Source organism: Salarias fasciatus, chromosome 17 (assembly GCF_902148845.1).
Source record: "Salarias fasciatus chromosome 17, fSalaFa1.1, whole genome shotgun sequence".
In the NCBI taxonomy this organism is placed as follows: Eukaryota; Metazoa; Chordata; class Actinopteri; order Blenniiformes; family Blenniidae; genus Salarias; species Salarias fasciatus.
The window spans coordinates 18391598-18408685 of NC_043761.1; the positions used below are offsets into that span (position 1 = coordinate 18391598).

Below are 17088 nucleotides of genomic sequence, written 5' to 3' on the forward strand. Positions count from 1 at the left end.
AAAACTCTTACTGCTGAAGCATGGGGGCGGCTGTGGTTCAGTGGGGAGAGCAGTCGTCTTGCCTCTTGGGAGGTTGTTAGTTCGATTCCTGTCTTCCTGTCTCCCCCTGTCTGCATGTCGAAGTGTCTCTGGGCAAGACACTGAACCCCAGTGGTTGGACTGAGCGCCTTGCATGGTGGCCACCTCCACTGGTGTATGTATGTCAATGTGAGTGTGAATGGGTAGATGTGTTAATGCAGTGTAAAGCACTTTGGGTCTGCTAATGCAGAGGAAAAGCACTATATGAGTGTTTTATATACCATTTACCACATGTTCAGTGGAGGCTGTGGCTAAGATGGTAGAGGGGCATCTCTCAGTTGGAAGCAGGGCGGGGTGGCCATCGGGAGGTTCGGGAGGTTTCCCGAATGGCCGGTGTGTTCCAGGCCGGTGGGGTCTATTGTGAGCCGGCGGCCACGAGCGGCCGCCCCCCCCCCCCATGGTTTTTGGTTTCTGTCTTGCCACTTCAGGCTGTGTTCTCCTGATCCACAGCTTTGGGGTATGAGAAGAGTTCACCCCACTCTCTCAATGCAGTGTGTATTGCATGCAGAAAAATACAAGTACTCATGCATGAGTGCAGCCCCATTCATTGAGATCGTGGGGCTTCAAGCTTGGAGCTCCACTCGTCATTTCCAAATTGAGACCTGATTGGCTGCTGCCAATGTAGGCAGGTATTGATTAGTGGTTGACAGACTGAGACAGTTCAGCACTGATGAAGCTAAAGTTAACAATTACAAATCAAAACGAATTAAATTGATTTCAATGTTTTTCCAACACAAGAATGTTGTGCCGCCTTTTTTTCAAGAGAGCCCTCAGCTTTGGTGAGTGAAATTTTTTTTCTTTTCCCAGTCTCATATATCTTATATGCAGGTGCTTTCCAGTGGTGTTGAACTCTGTGTGTGGTCATGACTCCTGATGCACACACACACACACACATGCCAATGACTGCACCCATAACTGCAAGTATTTTAACACCGAAACGCCACTGCCATTACCATCTAACCCAGAATGAAAATGTTCATTAAAATGCAAAAAAAAAGGAAATAATAAACCAGACTTAATTCAAGATTTCAAAACTTTTATTAGATAAAGACTTTTATTTTTAAGAGAAACAGGAAGTCTTGGTATTCAATAATTATTCAATCATATTAATCATCACTTTAACATTTTCTTTGAAAAATATTTACATGAGCAATTCAACAGCAAGACTCACTGCATTTTACTACAAAATCAAAATCAATCAAAAAGTCTCAAACTTGAAAAATAGCTGTTCAAAAGTCTTTCCTGCAGCTCCCCCGTCCATAATTATTTGCATGCGCACACATTTGCACTTTGTACAAGTCTGCACTTTTTTTACCTTTTCTACCTCAAACTGTATTGTTCTATTATATATATCATGTCTCTTTTGTAATGTTGCGCCATTGTTTTGTGTCACTAAATGTTTGTCTGCAGCTTTGCACTACTATGCCCAAGGCAAATTTCCCCATGTGGGATAATAAAGTTTAATTCATTCATTCATTTATTCATGAATTTTGAATGAACTGAAATTCAATTGTGCAGCAATAATAATCTGTCTAATATATGGAGAGAAATGTTAATTCATAACCAAACAAACACATCCAAAGAAACCCGTCCAACGACGACACCAAAGTTATAAAGGGGGCAGTGCACAAATCCTAGCGTTTTGGTCTGACCTCTGAAGAACAGAAAGCTCACAACATACTGCCTGTTTAACTTCATTCATGAACATTCATATAGAACTCAGTGAATTGTGATACTGCTGACATTGATAACATTTTAGTTCTGTTTTCAGGTGTTAAATTTCAAATTTTTCATTATCACTGTTTTCAATCATGTTCCATGTTGTGATTGAGGGTGATTTCCTAAATGCCATCGTCATCTGAAGCAGACTATTCATTCAGGAAGTCTTCTCCGTAGTCAATGATCTTTCTCATTGCGCTCAGTATCAGTGAATCCATCTCATCGTTTGTTTCGATTTCTGAGCTGTAGTTCTTCACTGGGAAGATGCAGTTCATTGGAATCCCCACCGCAGCACTCACTGCTTCCATCTAAGTTTGAACCAAAAAGAACAGTTTAAAGATTATCACGGTCAGATTATTTTAATTTACTTTACTGACTATAATCATGGTCGTCCCCTCTGTGCAGATCTGATGCTGCATTGATCGTCACCAGCTCATGAAATCTCACCATACCTGCTGTTTGATGTGCTTGCTCTTGTAGACATTCTTCAGGTCTTTGTTGACTTCAGGACAGGCTTCATCGATTTTGGTGAGAACAACAATTTGTGGGATTCCTGCCAAGAAAGAGCAGAAACCATGGCAATTAGTTTATCTCAGAATTTATCCGAGTGTTTGAAATTCAGAAGTTTCTCCTGTAAACTGTTTCAAACTCTTCCCAGTGTTCACTGAGTCTTTATTTTTAATGAAAGATGGCTAAGCTCCTTCAAGTGTTTTGTATTGTGGAAGATATCTCATCCTCAGTTCGTATGTTACCTCTGCTTTCAACAAGGAGGCTTCATGAGAGGAAAGACATTTGGATCAAGGTCCAGTGTCTGATCTACATCTTGAAACTCAACAGTATTTTGAAGGAAATGAGCTGATAATAAACTGAGTGACTGTCATGAAGAGGACTAGTCCATGTTTCAGTCTTTGTGGTGCAGAATATCTTGGTGTAAACAAGTTTGCAGGTCAAACCTTCCATGTGGAAGCAGAAAAGTAGGAACCATTTGTGTTTGCAGCTGAATTCATGTTTGATATGCTGGTAGAACAAAGGTTATTGCAATGTAAAGAACATAATGCAGAGGAATAGACACGACACATGAAGCTGCAAGTGTTTTGTTTTCCATGTAATGCATCTCTCCTCAACCACAGCAGCAGAATTTTTGCAGAGTCTCTCATCCTGCCAGCCCCAACCAGCCTCCAGTCATGTTTTTCATGTGATAAAGAGGCAGCTTCTGGACAGACGAACATATCCTCGATGCACATTACAATTATTATGAGTTTTTTTGCTCCATAACAAATGCAGATGCTTAACTTTCCATGGTTTAGCCAAGATGGTGACTATTAAGTGTGGAACTATTTAAACAGTGAATAATCTGAATATCAGGAGAACACAAGCTGTAGTCTGAAATTACACTGGTCAAGCATGAACACAGTACTGAAGAACCTGATGTGGGATGAGGCACAATGGTATTTCAAAAACATTACATGAACATTGTAAAGGGCTTTAAGGCTCGTCACACCGCCTGAACTTTGCTGGAGTGTTCCTTGAACGTAGGTAGGGAGGGGGCCAAACGCTCGTCACTGCGCACAAAATGGGAAAAAAAATCGAAACACGGGTGTTGACTTAGTGGTGCACCGCTGAAGCCGGCGTTGCTTTAGCATTGGTTTTGCGGAAGAGAGCGGTAGAGAGCGTTGGTTTAACGGTGACGCAAGCATTGGTATAGCGGCGTTCTGCGCATGCGGGCGTTGGCTCAGCGGGGATATAAAGTTGGTTTAGCGGCATACCGCTTGTGACTACGGAGCGGAACGGATCGTTTTGATACAAGTTCTGATAGATTTTTGATAGAAGTCGATAGTTTAAGTTCATCATGCGACATGGACAAAAGAAGAGGAGCTGGAGAAGGAAAGGCAGCAGCCTCCAAGAAGATCATTAACACTTGAACAGCCAAGATGGTCTGACAGACCGTTTGGGTTTTTATAATTCAAATAAATCTATTAAAAATAATTCCCCTGTCCTCTAGTTCTTTGACTTTCCTAAATATGTGTCTTGTATGTTTTTCTGAAGCAAATAAGGTCCTAACAATGACACACATAATATTACAAAGCATTTATACCTCCAAAAGATAAAGAAGACACACTTTGCGTTGCTTTTTTTCTGCGATTGATTTGTTTTGGTTCATATGCCCGCATCTGAACAGGGAGCGAGCTCTGACAGCAGACAGTCAGACACACGGCCAAAAATATCAAACAAATCCCAAAAGAAAGACAATAAAAAGAGGCATAATGAAGAGATATAAGGTGGAAGAAGTTTTAGCAATGATACAGGAGGTCAGTGAGGGGGAGTAGGATGGCGGAGACGTGTCGGACATCAGCAATCTTGACTGGAGTGAAGAGGAGGAACGTTCTGAATCAGAGTCAGAACAGCCACGGGCCAAACAGCGAACAAAAGTGTAATCCTGCTGCCCCAAAAATGCCCGACCGACCTCCAGCTGCTGTACAGTCCAGGCAGAACCTGGAGTGGCGTCACCTCCAGGTATAGAGAATTACTGTAGGCTGCTGTCAGTTTACAACTAAATAATAATAACATAAATGGTGTAAAAAATAAATAAACTAATGCAACACATCTCAACACAACAGTAAACACGGTAGTTGACAGCAGGAGCACTGGCCCAGCGTCTCTGGAGGTGCCAATTACAGATTCAGGTAAAATATTATATCCTCCATCAAAGTACAGCAAACCATGTATTTCTCGTTTCCAAAAATTAATTTTCGAACAAACATATTTTCTGAATGAATACCTTTGTCCTGTGGAGCCTGCAGTCCCAGAATCAAATGAGCAGGGTAAGGACGGAAACAGTGGCGGCTGCTGGTCTTCCAAAGAGCGGAAGCTCATTTTTAGCATACATTGTAATATGTGTCTGTTTTTTGTATGTAAATTCTATTAGCTGTCATGCCTTTTGTATGCCCTGTCAAAGTTAGACAGATCCTCAAAGCCCACTTGTGACCAGACAACACCTCCCTGAGATGGTTTCATCCAGAGGCATGGCCAGCAGGATATTTATTGGTTACAGCACTTCAGTCAGCAGCTCACCTGGTCAGACCAGGACAGCTGAAAAAACCTGGTACTTTTCCCCACCTTTTGGCACCAGCTCAGTCTTAGGGAGTTGATCTGTTCTGCAGTTTAACACCAATTTTCTCTTCGTAAGGAAGAATATCAAATGGCTTCGCCAAAATCTGGTCCACAACATTCACACTGTCTGCCATTGTGTGCAGCTAGCTGGAGCTGCTGCGCGAGGCTACTAGGGGTGTGAATCTCAGCACTGAGGACCATTCGATACGCATCTCGATTCACTGCCAGTGATGCGATACTTTAACGATACATGGAATTTTCTGGCGCGATACGGTGCGATACGATTCACCCTCTTCACGATGCGATGCGATGCGATGGATAATCATTTAGTTCAAATCAATGTGATCTGATACAATATGATGCAATTTGTTGCGATGCAATGCGATTCAACATAATGGAAATGACCAAAGAGAAAAAAAAAAGTTTAAAAAAGATGGAATTCAGTATGGTACTGCAAAAGGATTTGGATTTCTCCCTCATAGACACTTAGCAGTAAATTCAACAAAAGTGGTGTTTTTGCCATCTTAAAAAACACTCTCAATGAGTAACTTCAAGTGACACTTTCAGCAGTGCAATCAATGTTTGTTCATATTCCTGTCTCCAAAACATCCTGCTAATATAAACACACTAGGAGGGAGGCTAATACAGCAGTGAGGAGCAGAAAGTGTAAACCAACTTGGGTTTTGTGCAAAGAAAATGTAAACAATTTGGCATCTGAGGCTCACAGCTGCTGCTGTAGTGTAAACACAGACGACCCTCACCGAGTGTGAAATATCCGTAAGAATTAAAAAAGAAAAGAACAAGAAAACAGATCTTTCTGCAAATACCACACCTCACTTTGTGATGCATTTCAGATGGCGCTGCTTCAGGTTTTTTTCAGGAAGATCAGTTGGTGATTAGCTGAAGATCTCCGGTGTCCGACGAGGAACTAGACGGGGAGGCGGCGGTACACTTGTTGGTGATGTGGTTAATTGGTCTGCATGTTTGTCGTGCGGCTTCTTTCCGTCTTTCTTTGCGAATCCGTAGTGTTTCCAAACATATGATTTAAACGTTGCGGGTGCATTAAATACAGAATCTTCCTCGCGCTGCTCACGCGAACATTCATTGTATGTGCCTCACGGCTTCCGTCGATATAATGATGGTGCATTCACTGCACCTGGGGAACACAGATGGGGTAAAGTTTACAATGAACAAAACGGCGCTTGCATCGGATTTTATTGATACCCGCCCGCATCAAGATGAATCTAGATTTCACCCGTCAATTGCATCGATACTCAGTGAATGAGCCGATGCACTCGCGTCGCGCACGTGCGCATCGATGCATCTATTAATATCGATTATTTTTCACACCCTTAGAGGCTACAGAGCTGTGTGACAGCCTGAGTGTGAGAATGAGAGACGGGGAGAAGCTCCACAGCTGCTGGTCGAGGACAGAAAGCACAGAGTGACCTAAACGAGTCTCTAAACACAACGCTAGTCGTTTTTGACAAACACAAAATCACCGAGGATCAGTAAAGCCTCCGGATCAACTCAGAACAACAGAATGAAAAACTTCAGAAGCGCTTTGGTGCTTTTTTTTTACTTCAAGATCACTGATTTGCTCATTTTGCTGTCAATCACTTCAGACGATCATCCAATCAGCATGCAGAAGCTCAGCGTCCAGGCCCCACTGCGCCATAGACCCCATTGAAGCTCCGTAGTCTGATGGGCGGGACCAGCCCAGCATTTTATCCATGAGCGCCCAGTTTCACTGCAGCGGAACAACCCGCTCTCGCTTCCGCATGGACGCTCAGCGTCTGGCTGTTTAAAGAGCTGTGCCGCTGCGAGGCGGAGTGAGAAAAAAGCAGAGTCAATTACTTGAGATAAGTAGCTGATTCTAAACAAAAGAACGTGTTGTAGTGCTATTTAGTCAATGAAATGTACACACAACAGTAAATATTTACTCATTTTAATATGTTCTTGATTATTATTGACTGATAATACTGTTAATACAACTATTTTGTGTGTGTTGGTGTGTGTGTGCGTGTTTATCAGGGAAACGAGTGCGCGGAGTGTGAGTGAGAGGTGACGCTGCACAAATGCGCACTGTAAAAAGTTAAATTTTAAAACCTGATTTGAGGCATTAAAAGCAGACATGAGGCATTAAAAGGTTTGCTGATCCTCGTGACTAATATTTTGTTTATTTATCTTAATTTCTAACACATTAGATTACAGAAAAACACCTGTTGGTGTGCTCCTGTGCAAAAACACTGCAAATATAGATATAGATGAGGTCTGAACTCAACGGCAGCTCGATTCCAAATGAGCTCCTGGTCCATTTCTCCCCATATTTCTAGCCAAATTCTGGTCCTGCTCCAACACCTCTATACCAACGCCAAACCAAAGTTGTTGGAGTGCGATATCTGTCATTGTGTTACAATAGACAATCTTTGTACGGATGTGTTGATTGGTTCTCGTTTCCGTTTTGTCGCTGAAAAATAAAAGAGGAGTGGCACCTCCTCTGGTAGAAGTGAGCGCGAGTGAGTGCGCTGCATCAAGCAGAAGGCAGCATGTCTCCGTGTGAATTTATTCTCCAGTATGTTTGAGTGTACGAGGCAGACATGTCTACGGCGGATGGAGCAACCGGAGGAAGTTCCCGGGCAGCGAGAGGAACTACCGCTGCAGAAGATTTAACAGGTTATGGGCCCAGACATGCTGCAAGTGCGTATGTACATGGACGCGGCCCCGCCGCGGTTCGATGGAGATGAAGCCAGATACCACATATGGGAATCAAGATTCTTGGCCTACCTGAAAACCATAGGCCTCAAAAACAATCCTAGGGCGATGCACGTGAGGTCGATGCTGTGGAGATCGGTAGGAGAACGAACTTGCATATGTGGAACTGTGTGGTTGCTTAGATGACAAGACGCTAATGCTAATCCTGTATGAAGCGCCAGATGATGGGAAGAAAAGTCTGGAAATACTAAGTGCCATTTTGAGTCTGAAGAAAAACCACGGATTGTTGGCTTATATACAGATTTAACCAATGTGCAGATGGCTGATGGTGAAGAGCTTGTTGACTACTTGACCAGAGTTGAGAAGATAGTTGCAGCCTTAAACAGAGCAGGAAGAGACGCAGTGATGCACTTCTGGTGGCGATGGTCTTAAAAGGCCTGACAGATGTATATAATCAAATCAAATCAGATTTTATTTATATAGCACTTTTCATATTAATAAAAACAACGCAAAGTGCTGTCAACGCAAACCTCAGTCTTGTCCTGGTTGAACTGTAGAAATTCACTGCCATCCATGACTTGATGTCTGAAATACAGTTAAAAAGGGTTTCTATTGGCCCTATAATCCATTTTCGGTGCATGTGACGCAGACCAGAGAGCTAAAACTCCATTAGAGCTGGTGCACACAGACCTGGGAGGTCTGATAGCTCCAGAGTCATTTGAGGGGTACAAATATGCCATCACTTTCACTGATGATTTTTCTGGTGCTGTTTATGTGTACTTTCTGAGAAACAAAAACAAAGCAGTTGAAGCTACAAAGCAGTTTCTTGCAGACATAGAACCTTATGGTAAAGTAAAACGTCTCAGATCCGACAATGGGACAGAGTTTGTTTCAGAAGAGTACCAGTCACTTCTGCGAGAAAATGCCATAAGACATGAGAGGTCAGCTCCATACTCCCCCCATCAAAATGGGACAGCGGAGAGGAACTGGTGCACACTGTTCGAAATGGTTAGATGCATGCTGATGGAGTCAGGATTGCCCAAGGAGTTGTGGCCATATGCAGCCAGGATGGCTACAGTTATCAAGAGCAGGTGCTACTGTAAAAGAACCGGGGAGACACCATACTTCCTATTCACCGGTAAGAGGCCGGATCTGTCCAAAATGAGAAAGTTTGGTTCAGAGTGCATTGTGTATGAGCAAAACAAGAAGAAGTTGGATCCAAAGGGCACAAAGGGAATTTTTGTTGGTTTTGATCAGCATTCTCCAGCAAATTTGGTGTTTTTCCCAGAGACCAACAAAGTGCAGAAACACAGACTGGTGCACTTCATCACAAAAGAAGTGACGGAGAGTCACACACAGACTGGCATGGGACAAATGAGGGACTACTTCACTGAGTGGGTAACGACACCAGCTGAAGTGTTTCATCCACAAACTGAACAGACAGACACTGACAACAACCAAGAGTCAGACCAAGGTACTGACAAACAAACTACTCGCATGTCAGACAGAAATAAAAAGAGACCAAAGTACTTGGATGACTTGGATGTGCAATCCAGAGTAACGAACTAACCATTGACTACTGTTATCAAGCAACAGTGGGGTTACCGCAGGCATATGAAGAGGCCATAACTCAGTTAAAGCAGATAAGTGGAGAAAAGCAATGAAGAAGAAATGGTTTCATTCAGAGAAAATGACACCTTGCTATTGTACCGTTACCAGAGGGTAGACAAATAGTGGGGGAAAGGTGGGTTTTTGCTCTCAAAGAGGATGAGAAAGGAAATGAAACATACAAGGCTAGATATGTAGCAAAGGGTTACACACAGGTTGAAGGACTAGATTACTCTGAAACATTTTCTCCGACTGCTAACTTGACGTCACTACGTGTACTGATGCAACTAGCAGCTCAGCATGACTTGAAGTTACATCAGATGGATGTTAAGGCCGCATACCTACATGCACCCACTGACTTTGAGATATACATGGAACAGCCAGAAGGTTTTCAAATGAAGTCAGAGAATGGGAAAGTTGCTGTGTAAGGCTGAACAAATCAATTTAAGGTTTGAAAAAATCTGGAAGAAACGGAACATGATGCTTCATGATTTCTTGCTTGAAAATGATTTTTTGTGCAAAGCCAAACAGATAACTGTATCTGCACCAAACTGTCAGACAAAGTGATTTTGTTGGTAAGGGTGGATGATATAGTTGTGGCTGCAAACAATGAGGAATCCCTGAAGGAGGTCAAGAAGAGTTTGAAAAGTCATTTCAAAATGAAGACCTGGGACAGCTCTCCCACTTCTCATTGGGATGTGAGTTCAAACCAAATGGCAGTGTTGGGGATCGCGGGTATCACCATGAAGCTGTTCATTCGCCATGACTGCTGTGTGTGTGCACGCATACAGCAGGGGGAGACCAGTCCTCCCCCACCAACCCTCATGGAGGGGGAGTCATTTGAATTCCAGCCAAGCTTCAAAGCCCACCTCTGAGAGGAGTGATGAACTGTGATTGGTCAGGTTTCACAGAAACCGCCCACCCAGTGCTTCCCCCGGCCCCCACTTCATGAGTAGGACCGAAACCTTCGAAGAGGAAGGTTCTCCAGCAGACTTCTCCCCGACCTCCGAGGAGGCAGGTAGGGACCTTCCCTGGTCCCATAGTCAGCTAGCCAGCACTGCTAACGGTTAACAAGGAAGGATAGGCCCTCAGACCAGGGCCTAACCCAGAGAGGACCCTGGCATCCAGCGTCCAGGCTTCCCCACAAAGGACCACCAGAACAGGAAGAGGTACACGGCCTCTGCTCTCACGAACTGTTCTTAAGACTCCCACAGGCGAAGCAACCAGTTCTTTCAGCTTGAAGCAGGATCTTCGGCCTCCACCATAAGCACATGGCAGACTGACCGACCAAGCCAGCACCAGTCAGCCCCAGCGTCTGACTGCCACCCAGGCCCAGGATCCACTCCTCCAGTCCAGCGTCTGACTGCCACCCAGGCCCAGGATCCACTCCTCCAGTCCAGCGTCTGACTGCCACCCAGGCCAGGATCCACTCCTCCAGCCCATGCCAAGGACACCGCGGAAGAACCACGGCAGGAATGGTTCTTCGACCCTTCAACACCTCCACCTTCCTCCCGCTGCACAGCCACAGACAACGTAGCAGGGACTTGCTAACCGAAGACAAAGAGGCAACCACCTGGCTAGCACCGAGCCGCTGGCTAGCACCGAGCGACTCTTCCTCCAAGACAATGGAACGTGGTAACTATCTGGGCTTTAGCATAGACAGGTCTTGCCAAGCGTAGAACTGTTTGCTTTCATGATGTGTTTGTGATGTGTGCTTAAACCTCCAGCATCACACCAAAACATCACCTGGTTAATCCAACATTGTCCACCTGGTCTGAGGTGATGGACAACTCGGATCATGTAGACTCCTTTGAATTGGCTTTTACAAAGTTGCACTTGGGAGAGAAAACAGGGCTCACCCCTCCCAAGCTCTCCTTTGTTACTGAGCACATGTGCCAAGCACATCCCTCTGATCCGCCATTTTAACTGTAGTCTTTCGGCTGGCCGCCATTTTTATCTGTAGTTCCCTCCCTGAGTCCTCCATTCCATCTCCATCTCACAAACCATCTCTCTCCCTCTCTCTCTCTCTGACACACACACACCACACACACACACACACACACAACACACACACACACACACACACACACACACACACACACACACGACTTGTATAGACATGTAGATAGAATTGTGTTTGGTTTTGCTTTATTGTTAATAAATATAATCTTTGGAATCATTTGTGTCGTTGGTGTTTCACAGTTATGAATGGAATGTCGATCCTCTTCGTCCAAGAACTCCAGAACCCTTCAGGTTTCCTGTTAAAATTGTAATTTGTTAATAATCAAATTATGAATCCAAATTCCAAATTGATAGTTTAACCAAGTTTATGAGACTGATTACAAAAAATTGGCTATCTTTTCCTACGAAATGCAGGTGGTGCCCCGAGGTTTTCTGATGACATCAGATCCAAAATTCTTTCATTAATAGTTATCGTTGATAATCATTAATAAGTTGAAATCACAACATTATTGGTGCGGCCCATGTGAGCCAGAAGAACCTTAATGCTGTGAACCCCAAAGCAGATACTGTCAAAATGAACCAAACCAGGTACATTAACAAGATCCTGGAAGTATTTGGCATGTCTGAATGTAAGAGTAGAGTGACACCTAGTGAAGCAAAACGTGATTTCACTCCAGAACGAGTCCAAACTGATCAAAGAAAGTACAGGGAAATGGTTGGCAGCCTTATCTACATCGTGATCTGTACCAGACCAGATATAAGCTGGATTGTGAGTAAACTGTCTCGATATATGTCAGATCCAAGAGGAAAGCATATGACAGCTGTGAAACATGGTACTTACAGGGAACCAAAGATTTTGAGCTGTGTTATAAGAAAAATAACACCGAGCTGGAACTGATGGGTTATTCTGATGCCGACTGGGCGAATGACACAGATGACAGAAAGAGCACTACAGGCTACTGTTTCAGCCTGTGCAAGGATGGTGCTATTGTTACATGGAAAACCAGAAAGCAGCAAACTGTGGCACTGTCAATGTGTGAGGAAGAGTACATGGCATTGGCTGGTTCAATCCAAGAAGCTCTCTACCTCACACAGTTGCTGAAGGACATGGGCAACAGTTTCCAAGTCACACCAGCAAAGATCTTCGAGGACAACCAAGGGACAATACGTCTGGCGAAAAATCCTGTGAATCACCAGAGGAGCAAACATGTGGACATCAAGTACCACTTCATCAGGTCAAATGTGCTGCACGGTGACATGGTCCTGGAATACTGTCCAACAGAAAACATGGTGGCAGGCGTGTTCACAAAGTCTGCTACAAGGGCAAAGATTGAAAAGTTCTGTTCATACATGTTTGGCATGTAATGTTATATTTGAGAAACATGACCGTATTGAGGGGGTGTTGGAGTGCGATATCTGTCATTGTGTTACAATAGACATCTTTGTACAGATGTGTTGATTAGTTCTCGTTCCATTGTGTCGCTGAAAAATAAAAGAGGAGTGGCACCTCCTCTGCTGGAAGTGAGCGCTGCATCAAGCAGAAGGCAGCATGTCTCCATGTGAATTTATTCTCCAGTATGTTGAGTGTACCAGGCAGACATGTCTATGGTGGATGGAGCTACCGGAGGAAGTTCCCGGGCAGCGAGAGGAGCTACCGCTGCAGAAGATTTAACAAAAGTTCATCGCCGCCATGAATCGCTGCTTCAACGCCAGACAGCGTCTGGCGGTGCCAAACTTTGACTGGACGTTGGTGGAGCCGGGGTGAATGTTGCCGGGGTGGAAAATTCCCACTCCTCACTGCTCGCAATATTTGTGCAGCTCAAAACTTTCGGAGCGGTAGGAGGGCCCCTCCAGAAACATCAGCGGTGGCCGAGCGTTTACGGCGTTGCTTTAATCTGTTAAACGGAGGTGAACGGTTACGAGTGGTGATTAATTTTTTCCACCATTCCAGGAACGCTCCAGCAAAGTTTGGGCGGTGTGACCGGGCCTTTAGGGGCTGCTCAAGAGTTGGAAAAGCGCTAAATCAGTTTATCTTTTCCTAAATATATACATCAACTCTTACCTAACTCACTGGCTGCTTCTCTGACGTCCCGTATCTTCTGAATTACTTTATCATCCATTATTGTTGGTGTGTTGCAGGAACAACACAAACCAGAACACTAACTTTATCATTTTTAGTTGTTTTTTTTTTGTAGAAGCGGTCACCCTCTGACAAGGAAGAAACAGGGTTGAACTGAAACAACAACAAAAACATGTTATATCCCATTTATTCCTGCAGTTCTTCAGGTTATTTGAATAATTTGTATTTTTATGGCATTCTTGGTCAGAATTTCAAACATTTATGGCAGAACTGTGCTGACTGTTTATTAAATAAAGTCTGAGGCAAATTCAAGCAGTTGTCTTACCGTGTATCCTTCTTTGATCTTTCCTTTTAAGATCAGTTTGATGTCTTTGATATGTACCCCTCCCTTGTCGCTCTTCTCAATGCCCATGGTGTCACTGAAGATGAATGGATAAAAGGATCCACGCTTTTCTTTCTGGATTTTATACATTTTGTGCTGCAAAGTTAAAAGTCATAATGTCAAGACAATGTCACCATCTGTTCTCAGGTCAGCTTCTCACTTCCACACTAGTTTTTCTCTGTGTAACTTTTCTTTTCTTTTGTTATGTTTTCTGTAATCAGTAGAAGTGCTCTCCTCCAGGTAAAGACACTAGGTGCGTTCACGATGGCAAATCCAGAGGTAGACGGAGCTAGATGAAGTAGAGGGCGCAGCCGTGGGGCGGAGTTATAAGTCTGCCTCCAACTCGGACAACCCTACAACCGAGTAGTAAACTCGGGCGTGCATCAAGAGAGGGCTAATACAGATCACCATTACCACCACAAGAAGACGAGGTAACCGAGTATATGAAGAGTGATTAAGATCAGCATGATCATGCAAATATGATGGTGATAGTGATCATGCATATATGACCTCTGACCCCGGAGAAGGCCAGAAGCAGGCCAGAGAGGCCCTTAGAGCCCAGACAGCCTGCGGTCATCACAGAGCCTGGATCCAAGCCGCTCCCCCAGGCAGACGCCCACGCTCCGGTTCAGAAATGGGGCAGAGGAAAGCCCCGGTCGGGGACTCCAGCGGTCCCGGGGCCCGGGCCCCGCAGAGCCACGACCGGCAGGAGCCGGTCCACCCCGGGCGCCGGACGCCCGGGGCGGGCAGAGCCGAGAGCCCAAGGCCCAAGAGCCCAAGAGCCAACCCCCCACACAGGCGGAGGGCCATGACCCACCCGGGAGAACCGGCCCACACGGGCGGCTACCCAACCCAGGCCAGTACACCCCCCAGCGCTCCGGCCACGCACCCCGAGATCCAGGGCATCACCCCCCCCCCCCCCCCCCCTCCCGTCCACCCCGACCCACCCCTCCCACCCTGTCTTCTCCCACCTCACTCCCCCCGACCCCAACCCAACACTCACACCCACTCACTCACACTGACACACACGCACGCATGCACACACACACACACACACACACACACACACACACACACACACACACCACACACACACACACACACACACACGCACGCACACACATACACACACTCACATTCTGACGCTAGCAAGCACGTACACACCACACACACACACTCACACACACACACACACACACACACCACACACACACACACACTGGGCTCTAGCCGGGACTGGGTGTTTATTTATGCAAATAAAGCGTGTTGTCATCAAACTGATGAGGAGTGGGCTGGGGTCCAATCCCCTGCCTGTATGAACCAGAGGTGGGCCAGGTAGCGGTGAGTTGCTCTGGAGCAGCTCACAGCGGCTCCTCTGGGACCGATCTCGTTTGGGTCTCGCGAGTTTTCGATGCCCTACGTAGGTCCTACGTAATCTGGGCGGGGCGGCTCAAAAGTCTTAAAAGTCTGCCTCTGGCTTTCTCACGTCGAACGCACATACTGTCTGTCAGGATCCTTTGTGTCCCACACACAAGGGGAACGGTTGAACGGTCCATGGTAATAACAAAATGAATGAATACATTTTAAGTTTTCAATATATTCAAAAGTCTTTCCATACCTGAAACACATTTGAATGCAACGATAGACAACTCAATTTTGCATGTAAATGGATACCTGATGTACAGATGTGACAGTAATATAAATGGTGGTGGAGTGGCTTTTTATGTACAGGATCAAATACCAGTTAAAACTAGACTCGACCTTGGTTGCATTGGTGTTGAAGCGCTGTGGTTGGAAGTGCAGTTACCACACATTAAGTCCATCCTGATTGGTTGTTGCTATAGGCCACCCAATGCACCTGTAGTCTGTTTAGATCGGATCTGTGGCATGTTGGACAAAGTATGTAATATAAATAATGAGATCTATTTTTAGGTGACCTAAATATTGATTGGAGCTTGAACAACTGCTCTTTAAAAAAATAAGTTGCGGGCTATGACAGATACTTGCAATTTGTCACAAGTAGTTACAAAACCAACAAGAGTCACCTATAAGTCTGACGGGACAAAAACCACTACATGTATTGATTTGCTTTTCATCAATGCAATAGATTCATGTTCAAAAGCAATTTCAACTGATGTTGGTTTCAGTGATCATACTTTAATTGCAATCAACAGAAAAACTAAAGTACCAAAATCTGGACAGAAGATAATTATAAAACGCATTTTTAAACAATTTAGTGAAGCTAGTTTTTGTGCTGACATTAGAAATGTTGATTGGTCACAAGTGTTACTGGAAGATGATCCTGATACAGCTTTGGAGGTTTTCACAAATTTTATAATGCCAATTATTGATAAACATGCCCCATTAAGGCGAATGACGGTGAGAAATATTGCATCCCCATGGTTAGATTTAGAACTCAAAGAATATATTAAACAAAGAGAGAAAGTAAAGACAGAGGCGATCTCATCAGATGACAATGCATTATGGGAAAGGTACAGACAATTAAGGAATTATGTTACCAAATTAAATCGAACAAAAAAGAGGGATTATTATGAAACTAAATTTAAGGAGGCAAAAGCAGACAGTAATAAACATGGAATACTCTAAATGAATTAACTGGAAGAAATGTAAATTTACACCAACATACTTGGAAGTAGGTGATTCATTCTTGACTAAACCTTTGATATAGCTGATCATTTAAGTGATTATTTTAAAAATAAAATCCAGAATTTAAGGAAAAACCTGATTTCAAAGACTAAAGGTGATTTATCATGTAGAACAATTAAAAATAACATTATGAATGGGAAATCGGTGCATTTGCTTTTGATAAAGTAACTGTAACTACAGTGGAAAATGTGTTGCAAGTAATGAAAGTAAAACCTCCAGGGATTGATGAACTTGATGTACAGTTATTGAAATTAGTAGTTGATGTAATTTCGATGCCTGTGTGTCACATTATTAATCTAAGTTTAGAAAAATGTAAATGCCCTGTCAAATGGAAAACAGCTAAAATTGTTCCTATTCCGAAAAACACTAAAGAACCCTTTTCTGGGAAAAACAGTAGGCCTGTTAGTATTTTGCCCATTTTGAGTAAAATTATGGAAAGGATAGTTTATGATCAAATCACTTATTATTTTTGTAAAAATGGTTTGAATTCACCATATCAACATGCTTATAAGAAAGGGCACTCCACAATGACTGCCTTAGCTCAGATGACTGATGATTAGTCAAATGATATTGATAAAGGGAAATTAATTGGGACTGTATTGCTAGATCTGAGTGCAGCATTTGACTTACTTGATCATGATTTAATTTTGGAAAAGCTAAGTTGTTATGGTTTTAAAAACTCTGCAATTCTATGGATTAAAAGTTACCTTATTAATAGAGATTATACCGTATTGTTTAATGGTAGTTTTTCTGAGACAAGGCCTCT

At 43.8% G+C, this 17088-nt stretch overlaps 2 protein-coding genes across 2 annotated transcripts in view; both read right to left on the reverse strand.

Moving 5' to 3' along the window:
* Positions 1 to 1765: 1765 nt before the first annotated feature.
* Positions 1766 to 13313, reverse strand: LOC115403886 (interferon-induced protein 44-like). The gene is made up of 3 exons (XM_030112924.1): positions 13256 to 13313; positions 2250 to 2350; positions 1766 to 2105 (listed from the first exon to the last, which is right to left on the reverse strand). The coding sequence occupies exons 1-3, from the start codon at positions 13311 to 13313 to the stop codon at positions 1947 to 1949; spliced, it is 318 nt and encodes a 105-aa protein (XP_029968784.1). The 3' UTR covers positions 1766 to 1946.
* Positions 13314 to 13475: 162 nt separating this feature from the next.
* The window catches only part of LOC115404702 (interferon-induced protein 44-like), a 52407-nt gene continuing 48794 nt past the window's right edge, over positions 13476 to 17088 (reverse strand). Inside the window, exons 9-10 of the mRNA XM_030114096.1 lie at positions 13599 to 13751; positions 13476 to 13511 (exon numbers count right to left, since the gene is read on the reverse strand). Coding sequence (XP_029969956.1) covers positions 13476 to 13511; positions 13599 to 13751 — 189 coding nt within the window. The remainder of the gene's footprint in view (positions 13512 to 13598; positions 13752 to 17088) is intronic.

Coding starts and splice junctions, on each gene's coding strand:
- LOC115403886 (XM_030112924.1), bottom strand. CDS start 13,313: ATGGATGATAAAGTAATTCAGAAGATACGGGACGTCAGAGAAGCAGCC. Junction 2,351..13,255: donor AGAAGCAGCCAGTGAGTTAG/GTAAGAGTTGAT, acceptor CTTTCTTGGCAG/GAATCCCACAAATTGTTGTT. Junction 2,106..2,249: donor GCAAGCACATCAAACAGCAG/GTATGGTGAGAT, acceptor GTTCAAACTTAG/ATGGAAGCAGTGAGTGCTGC.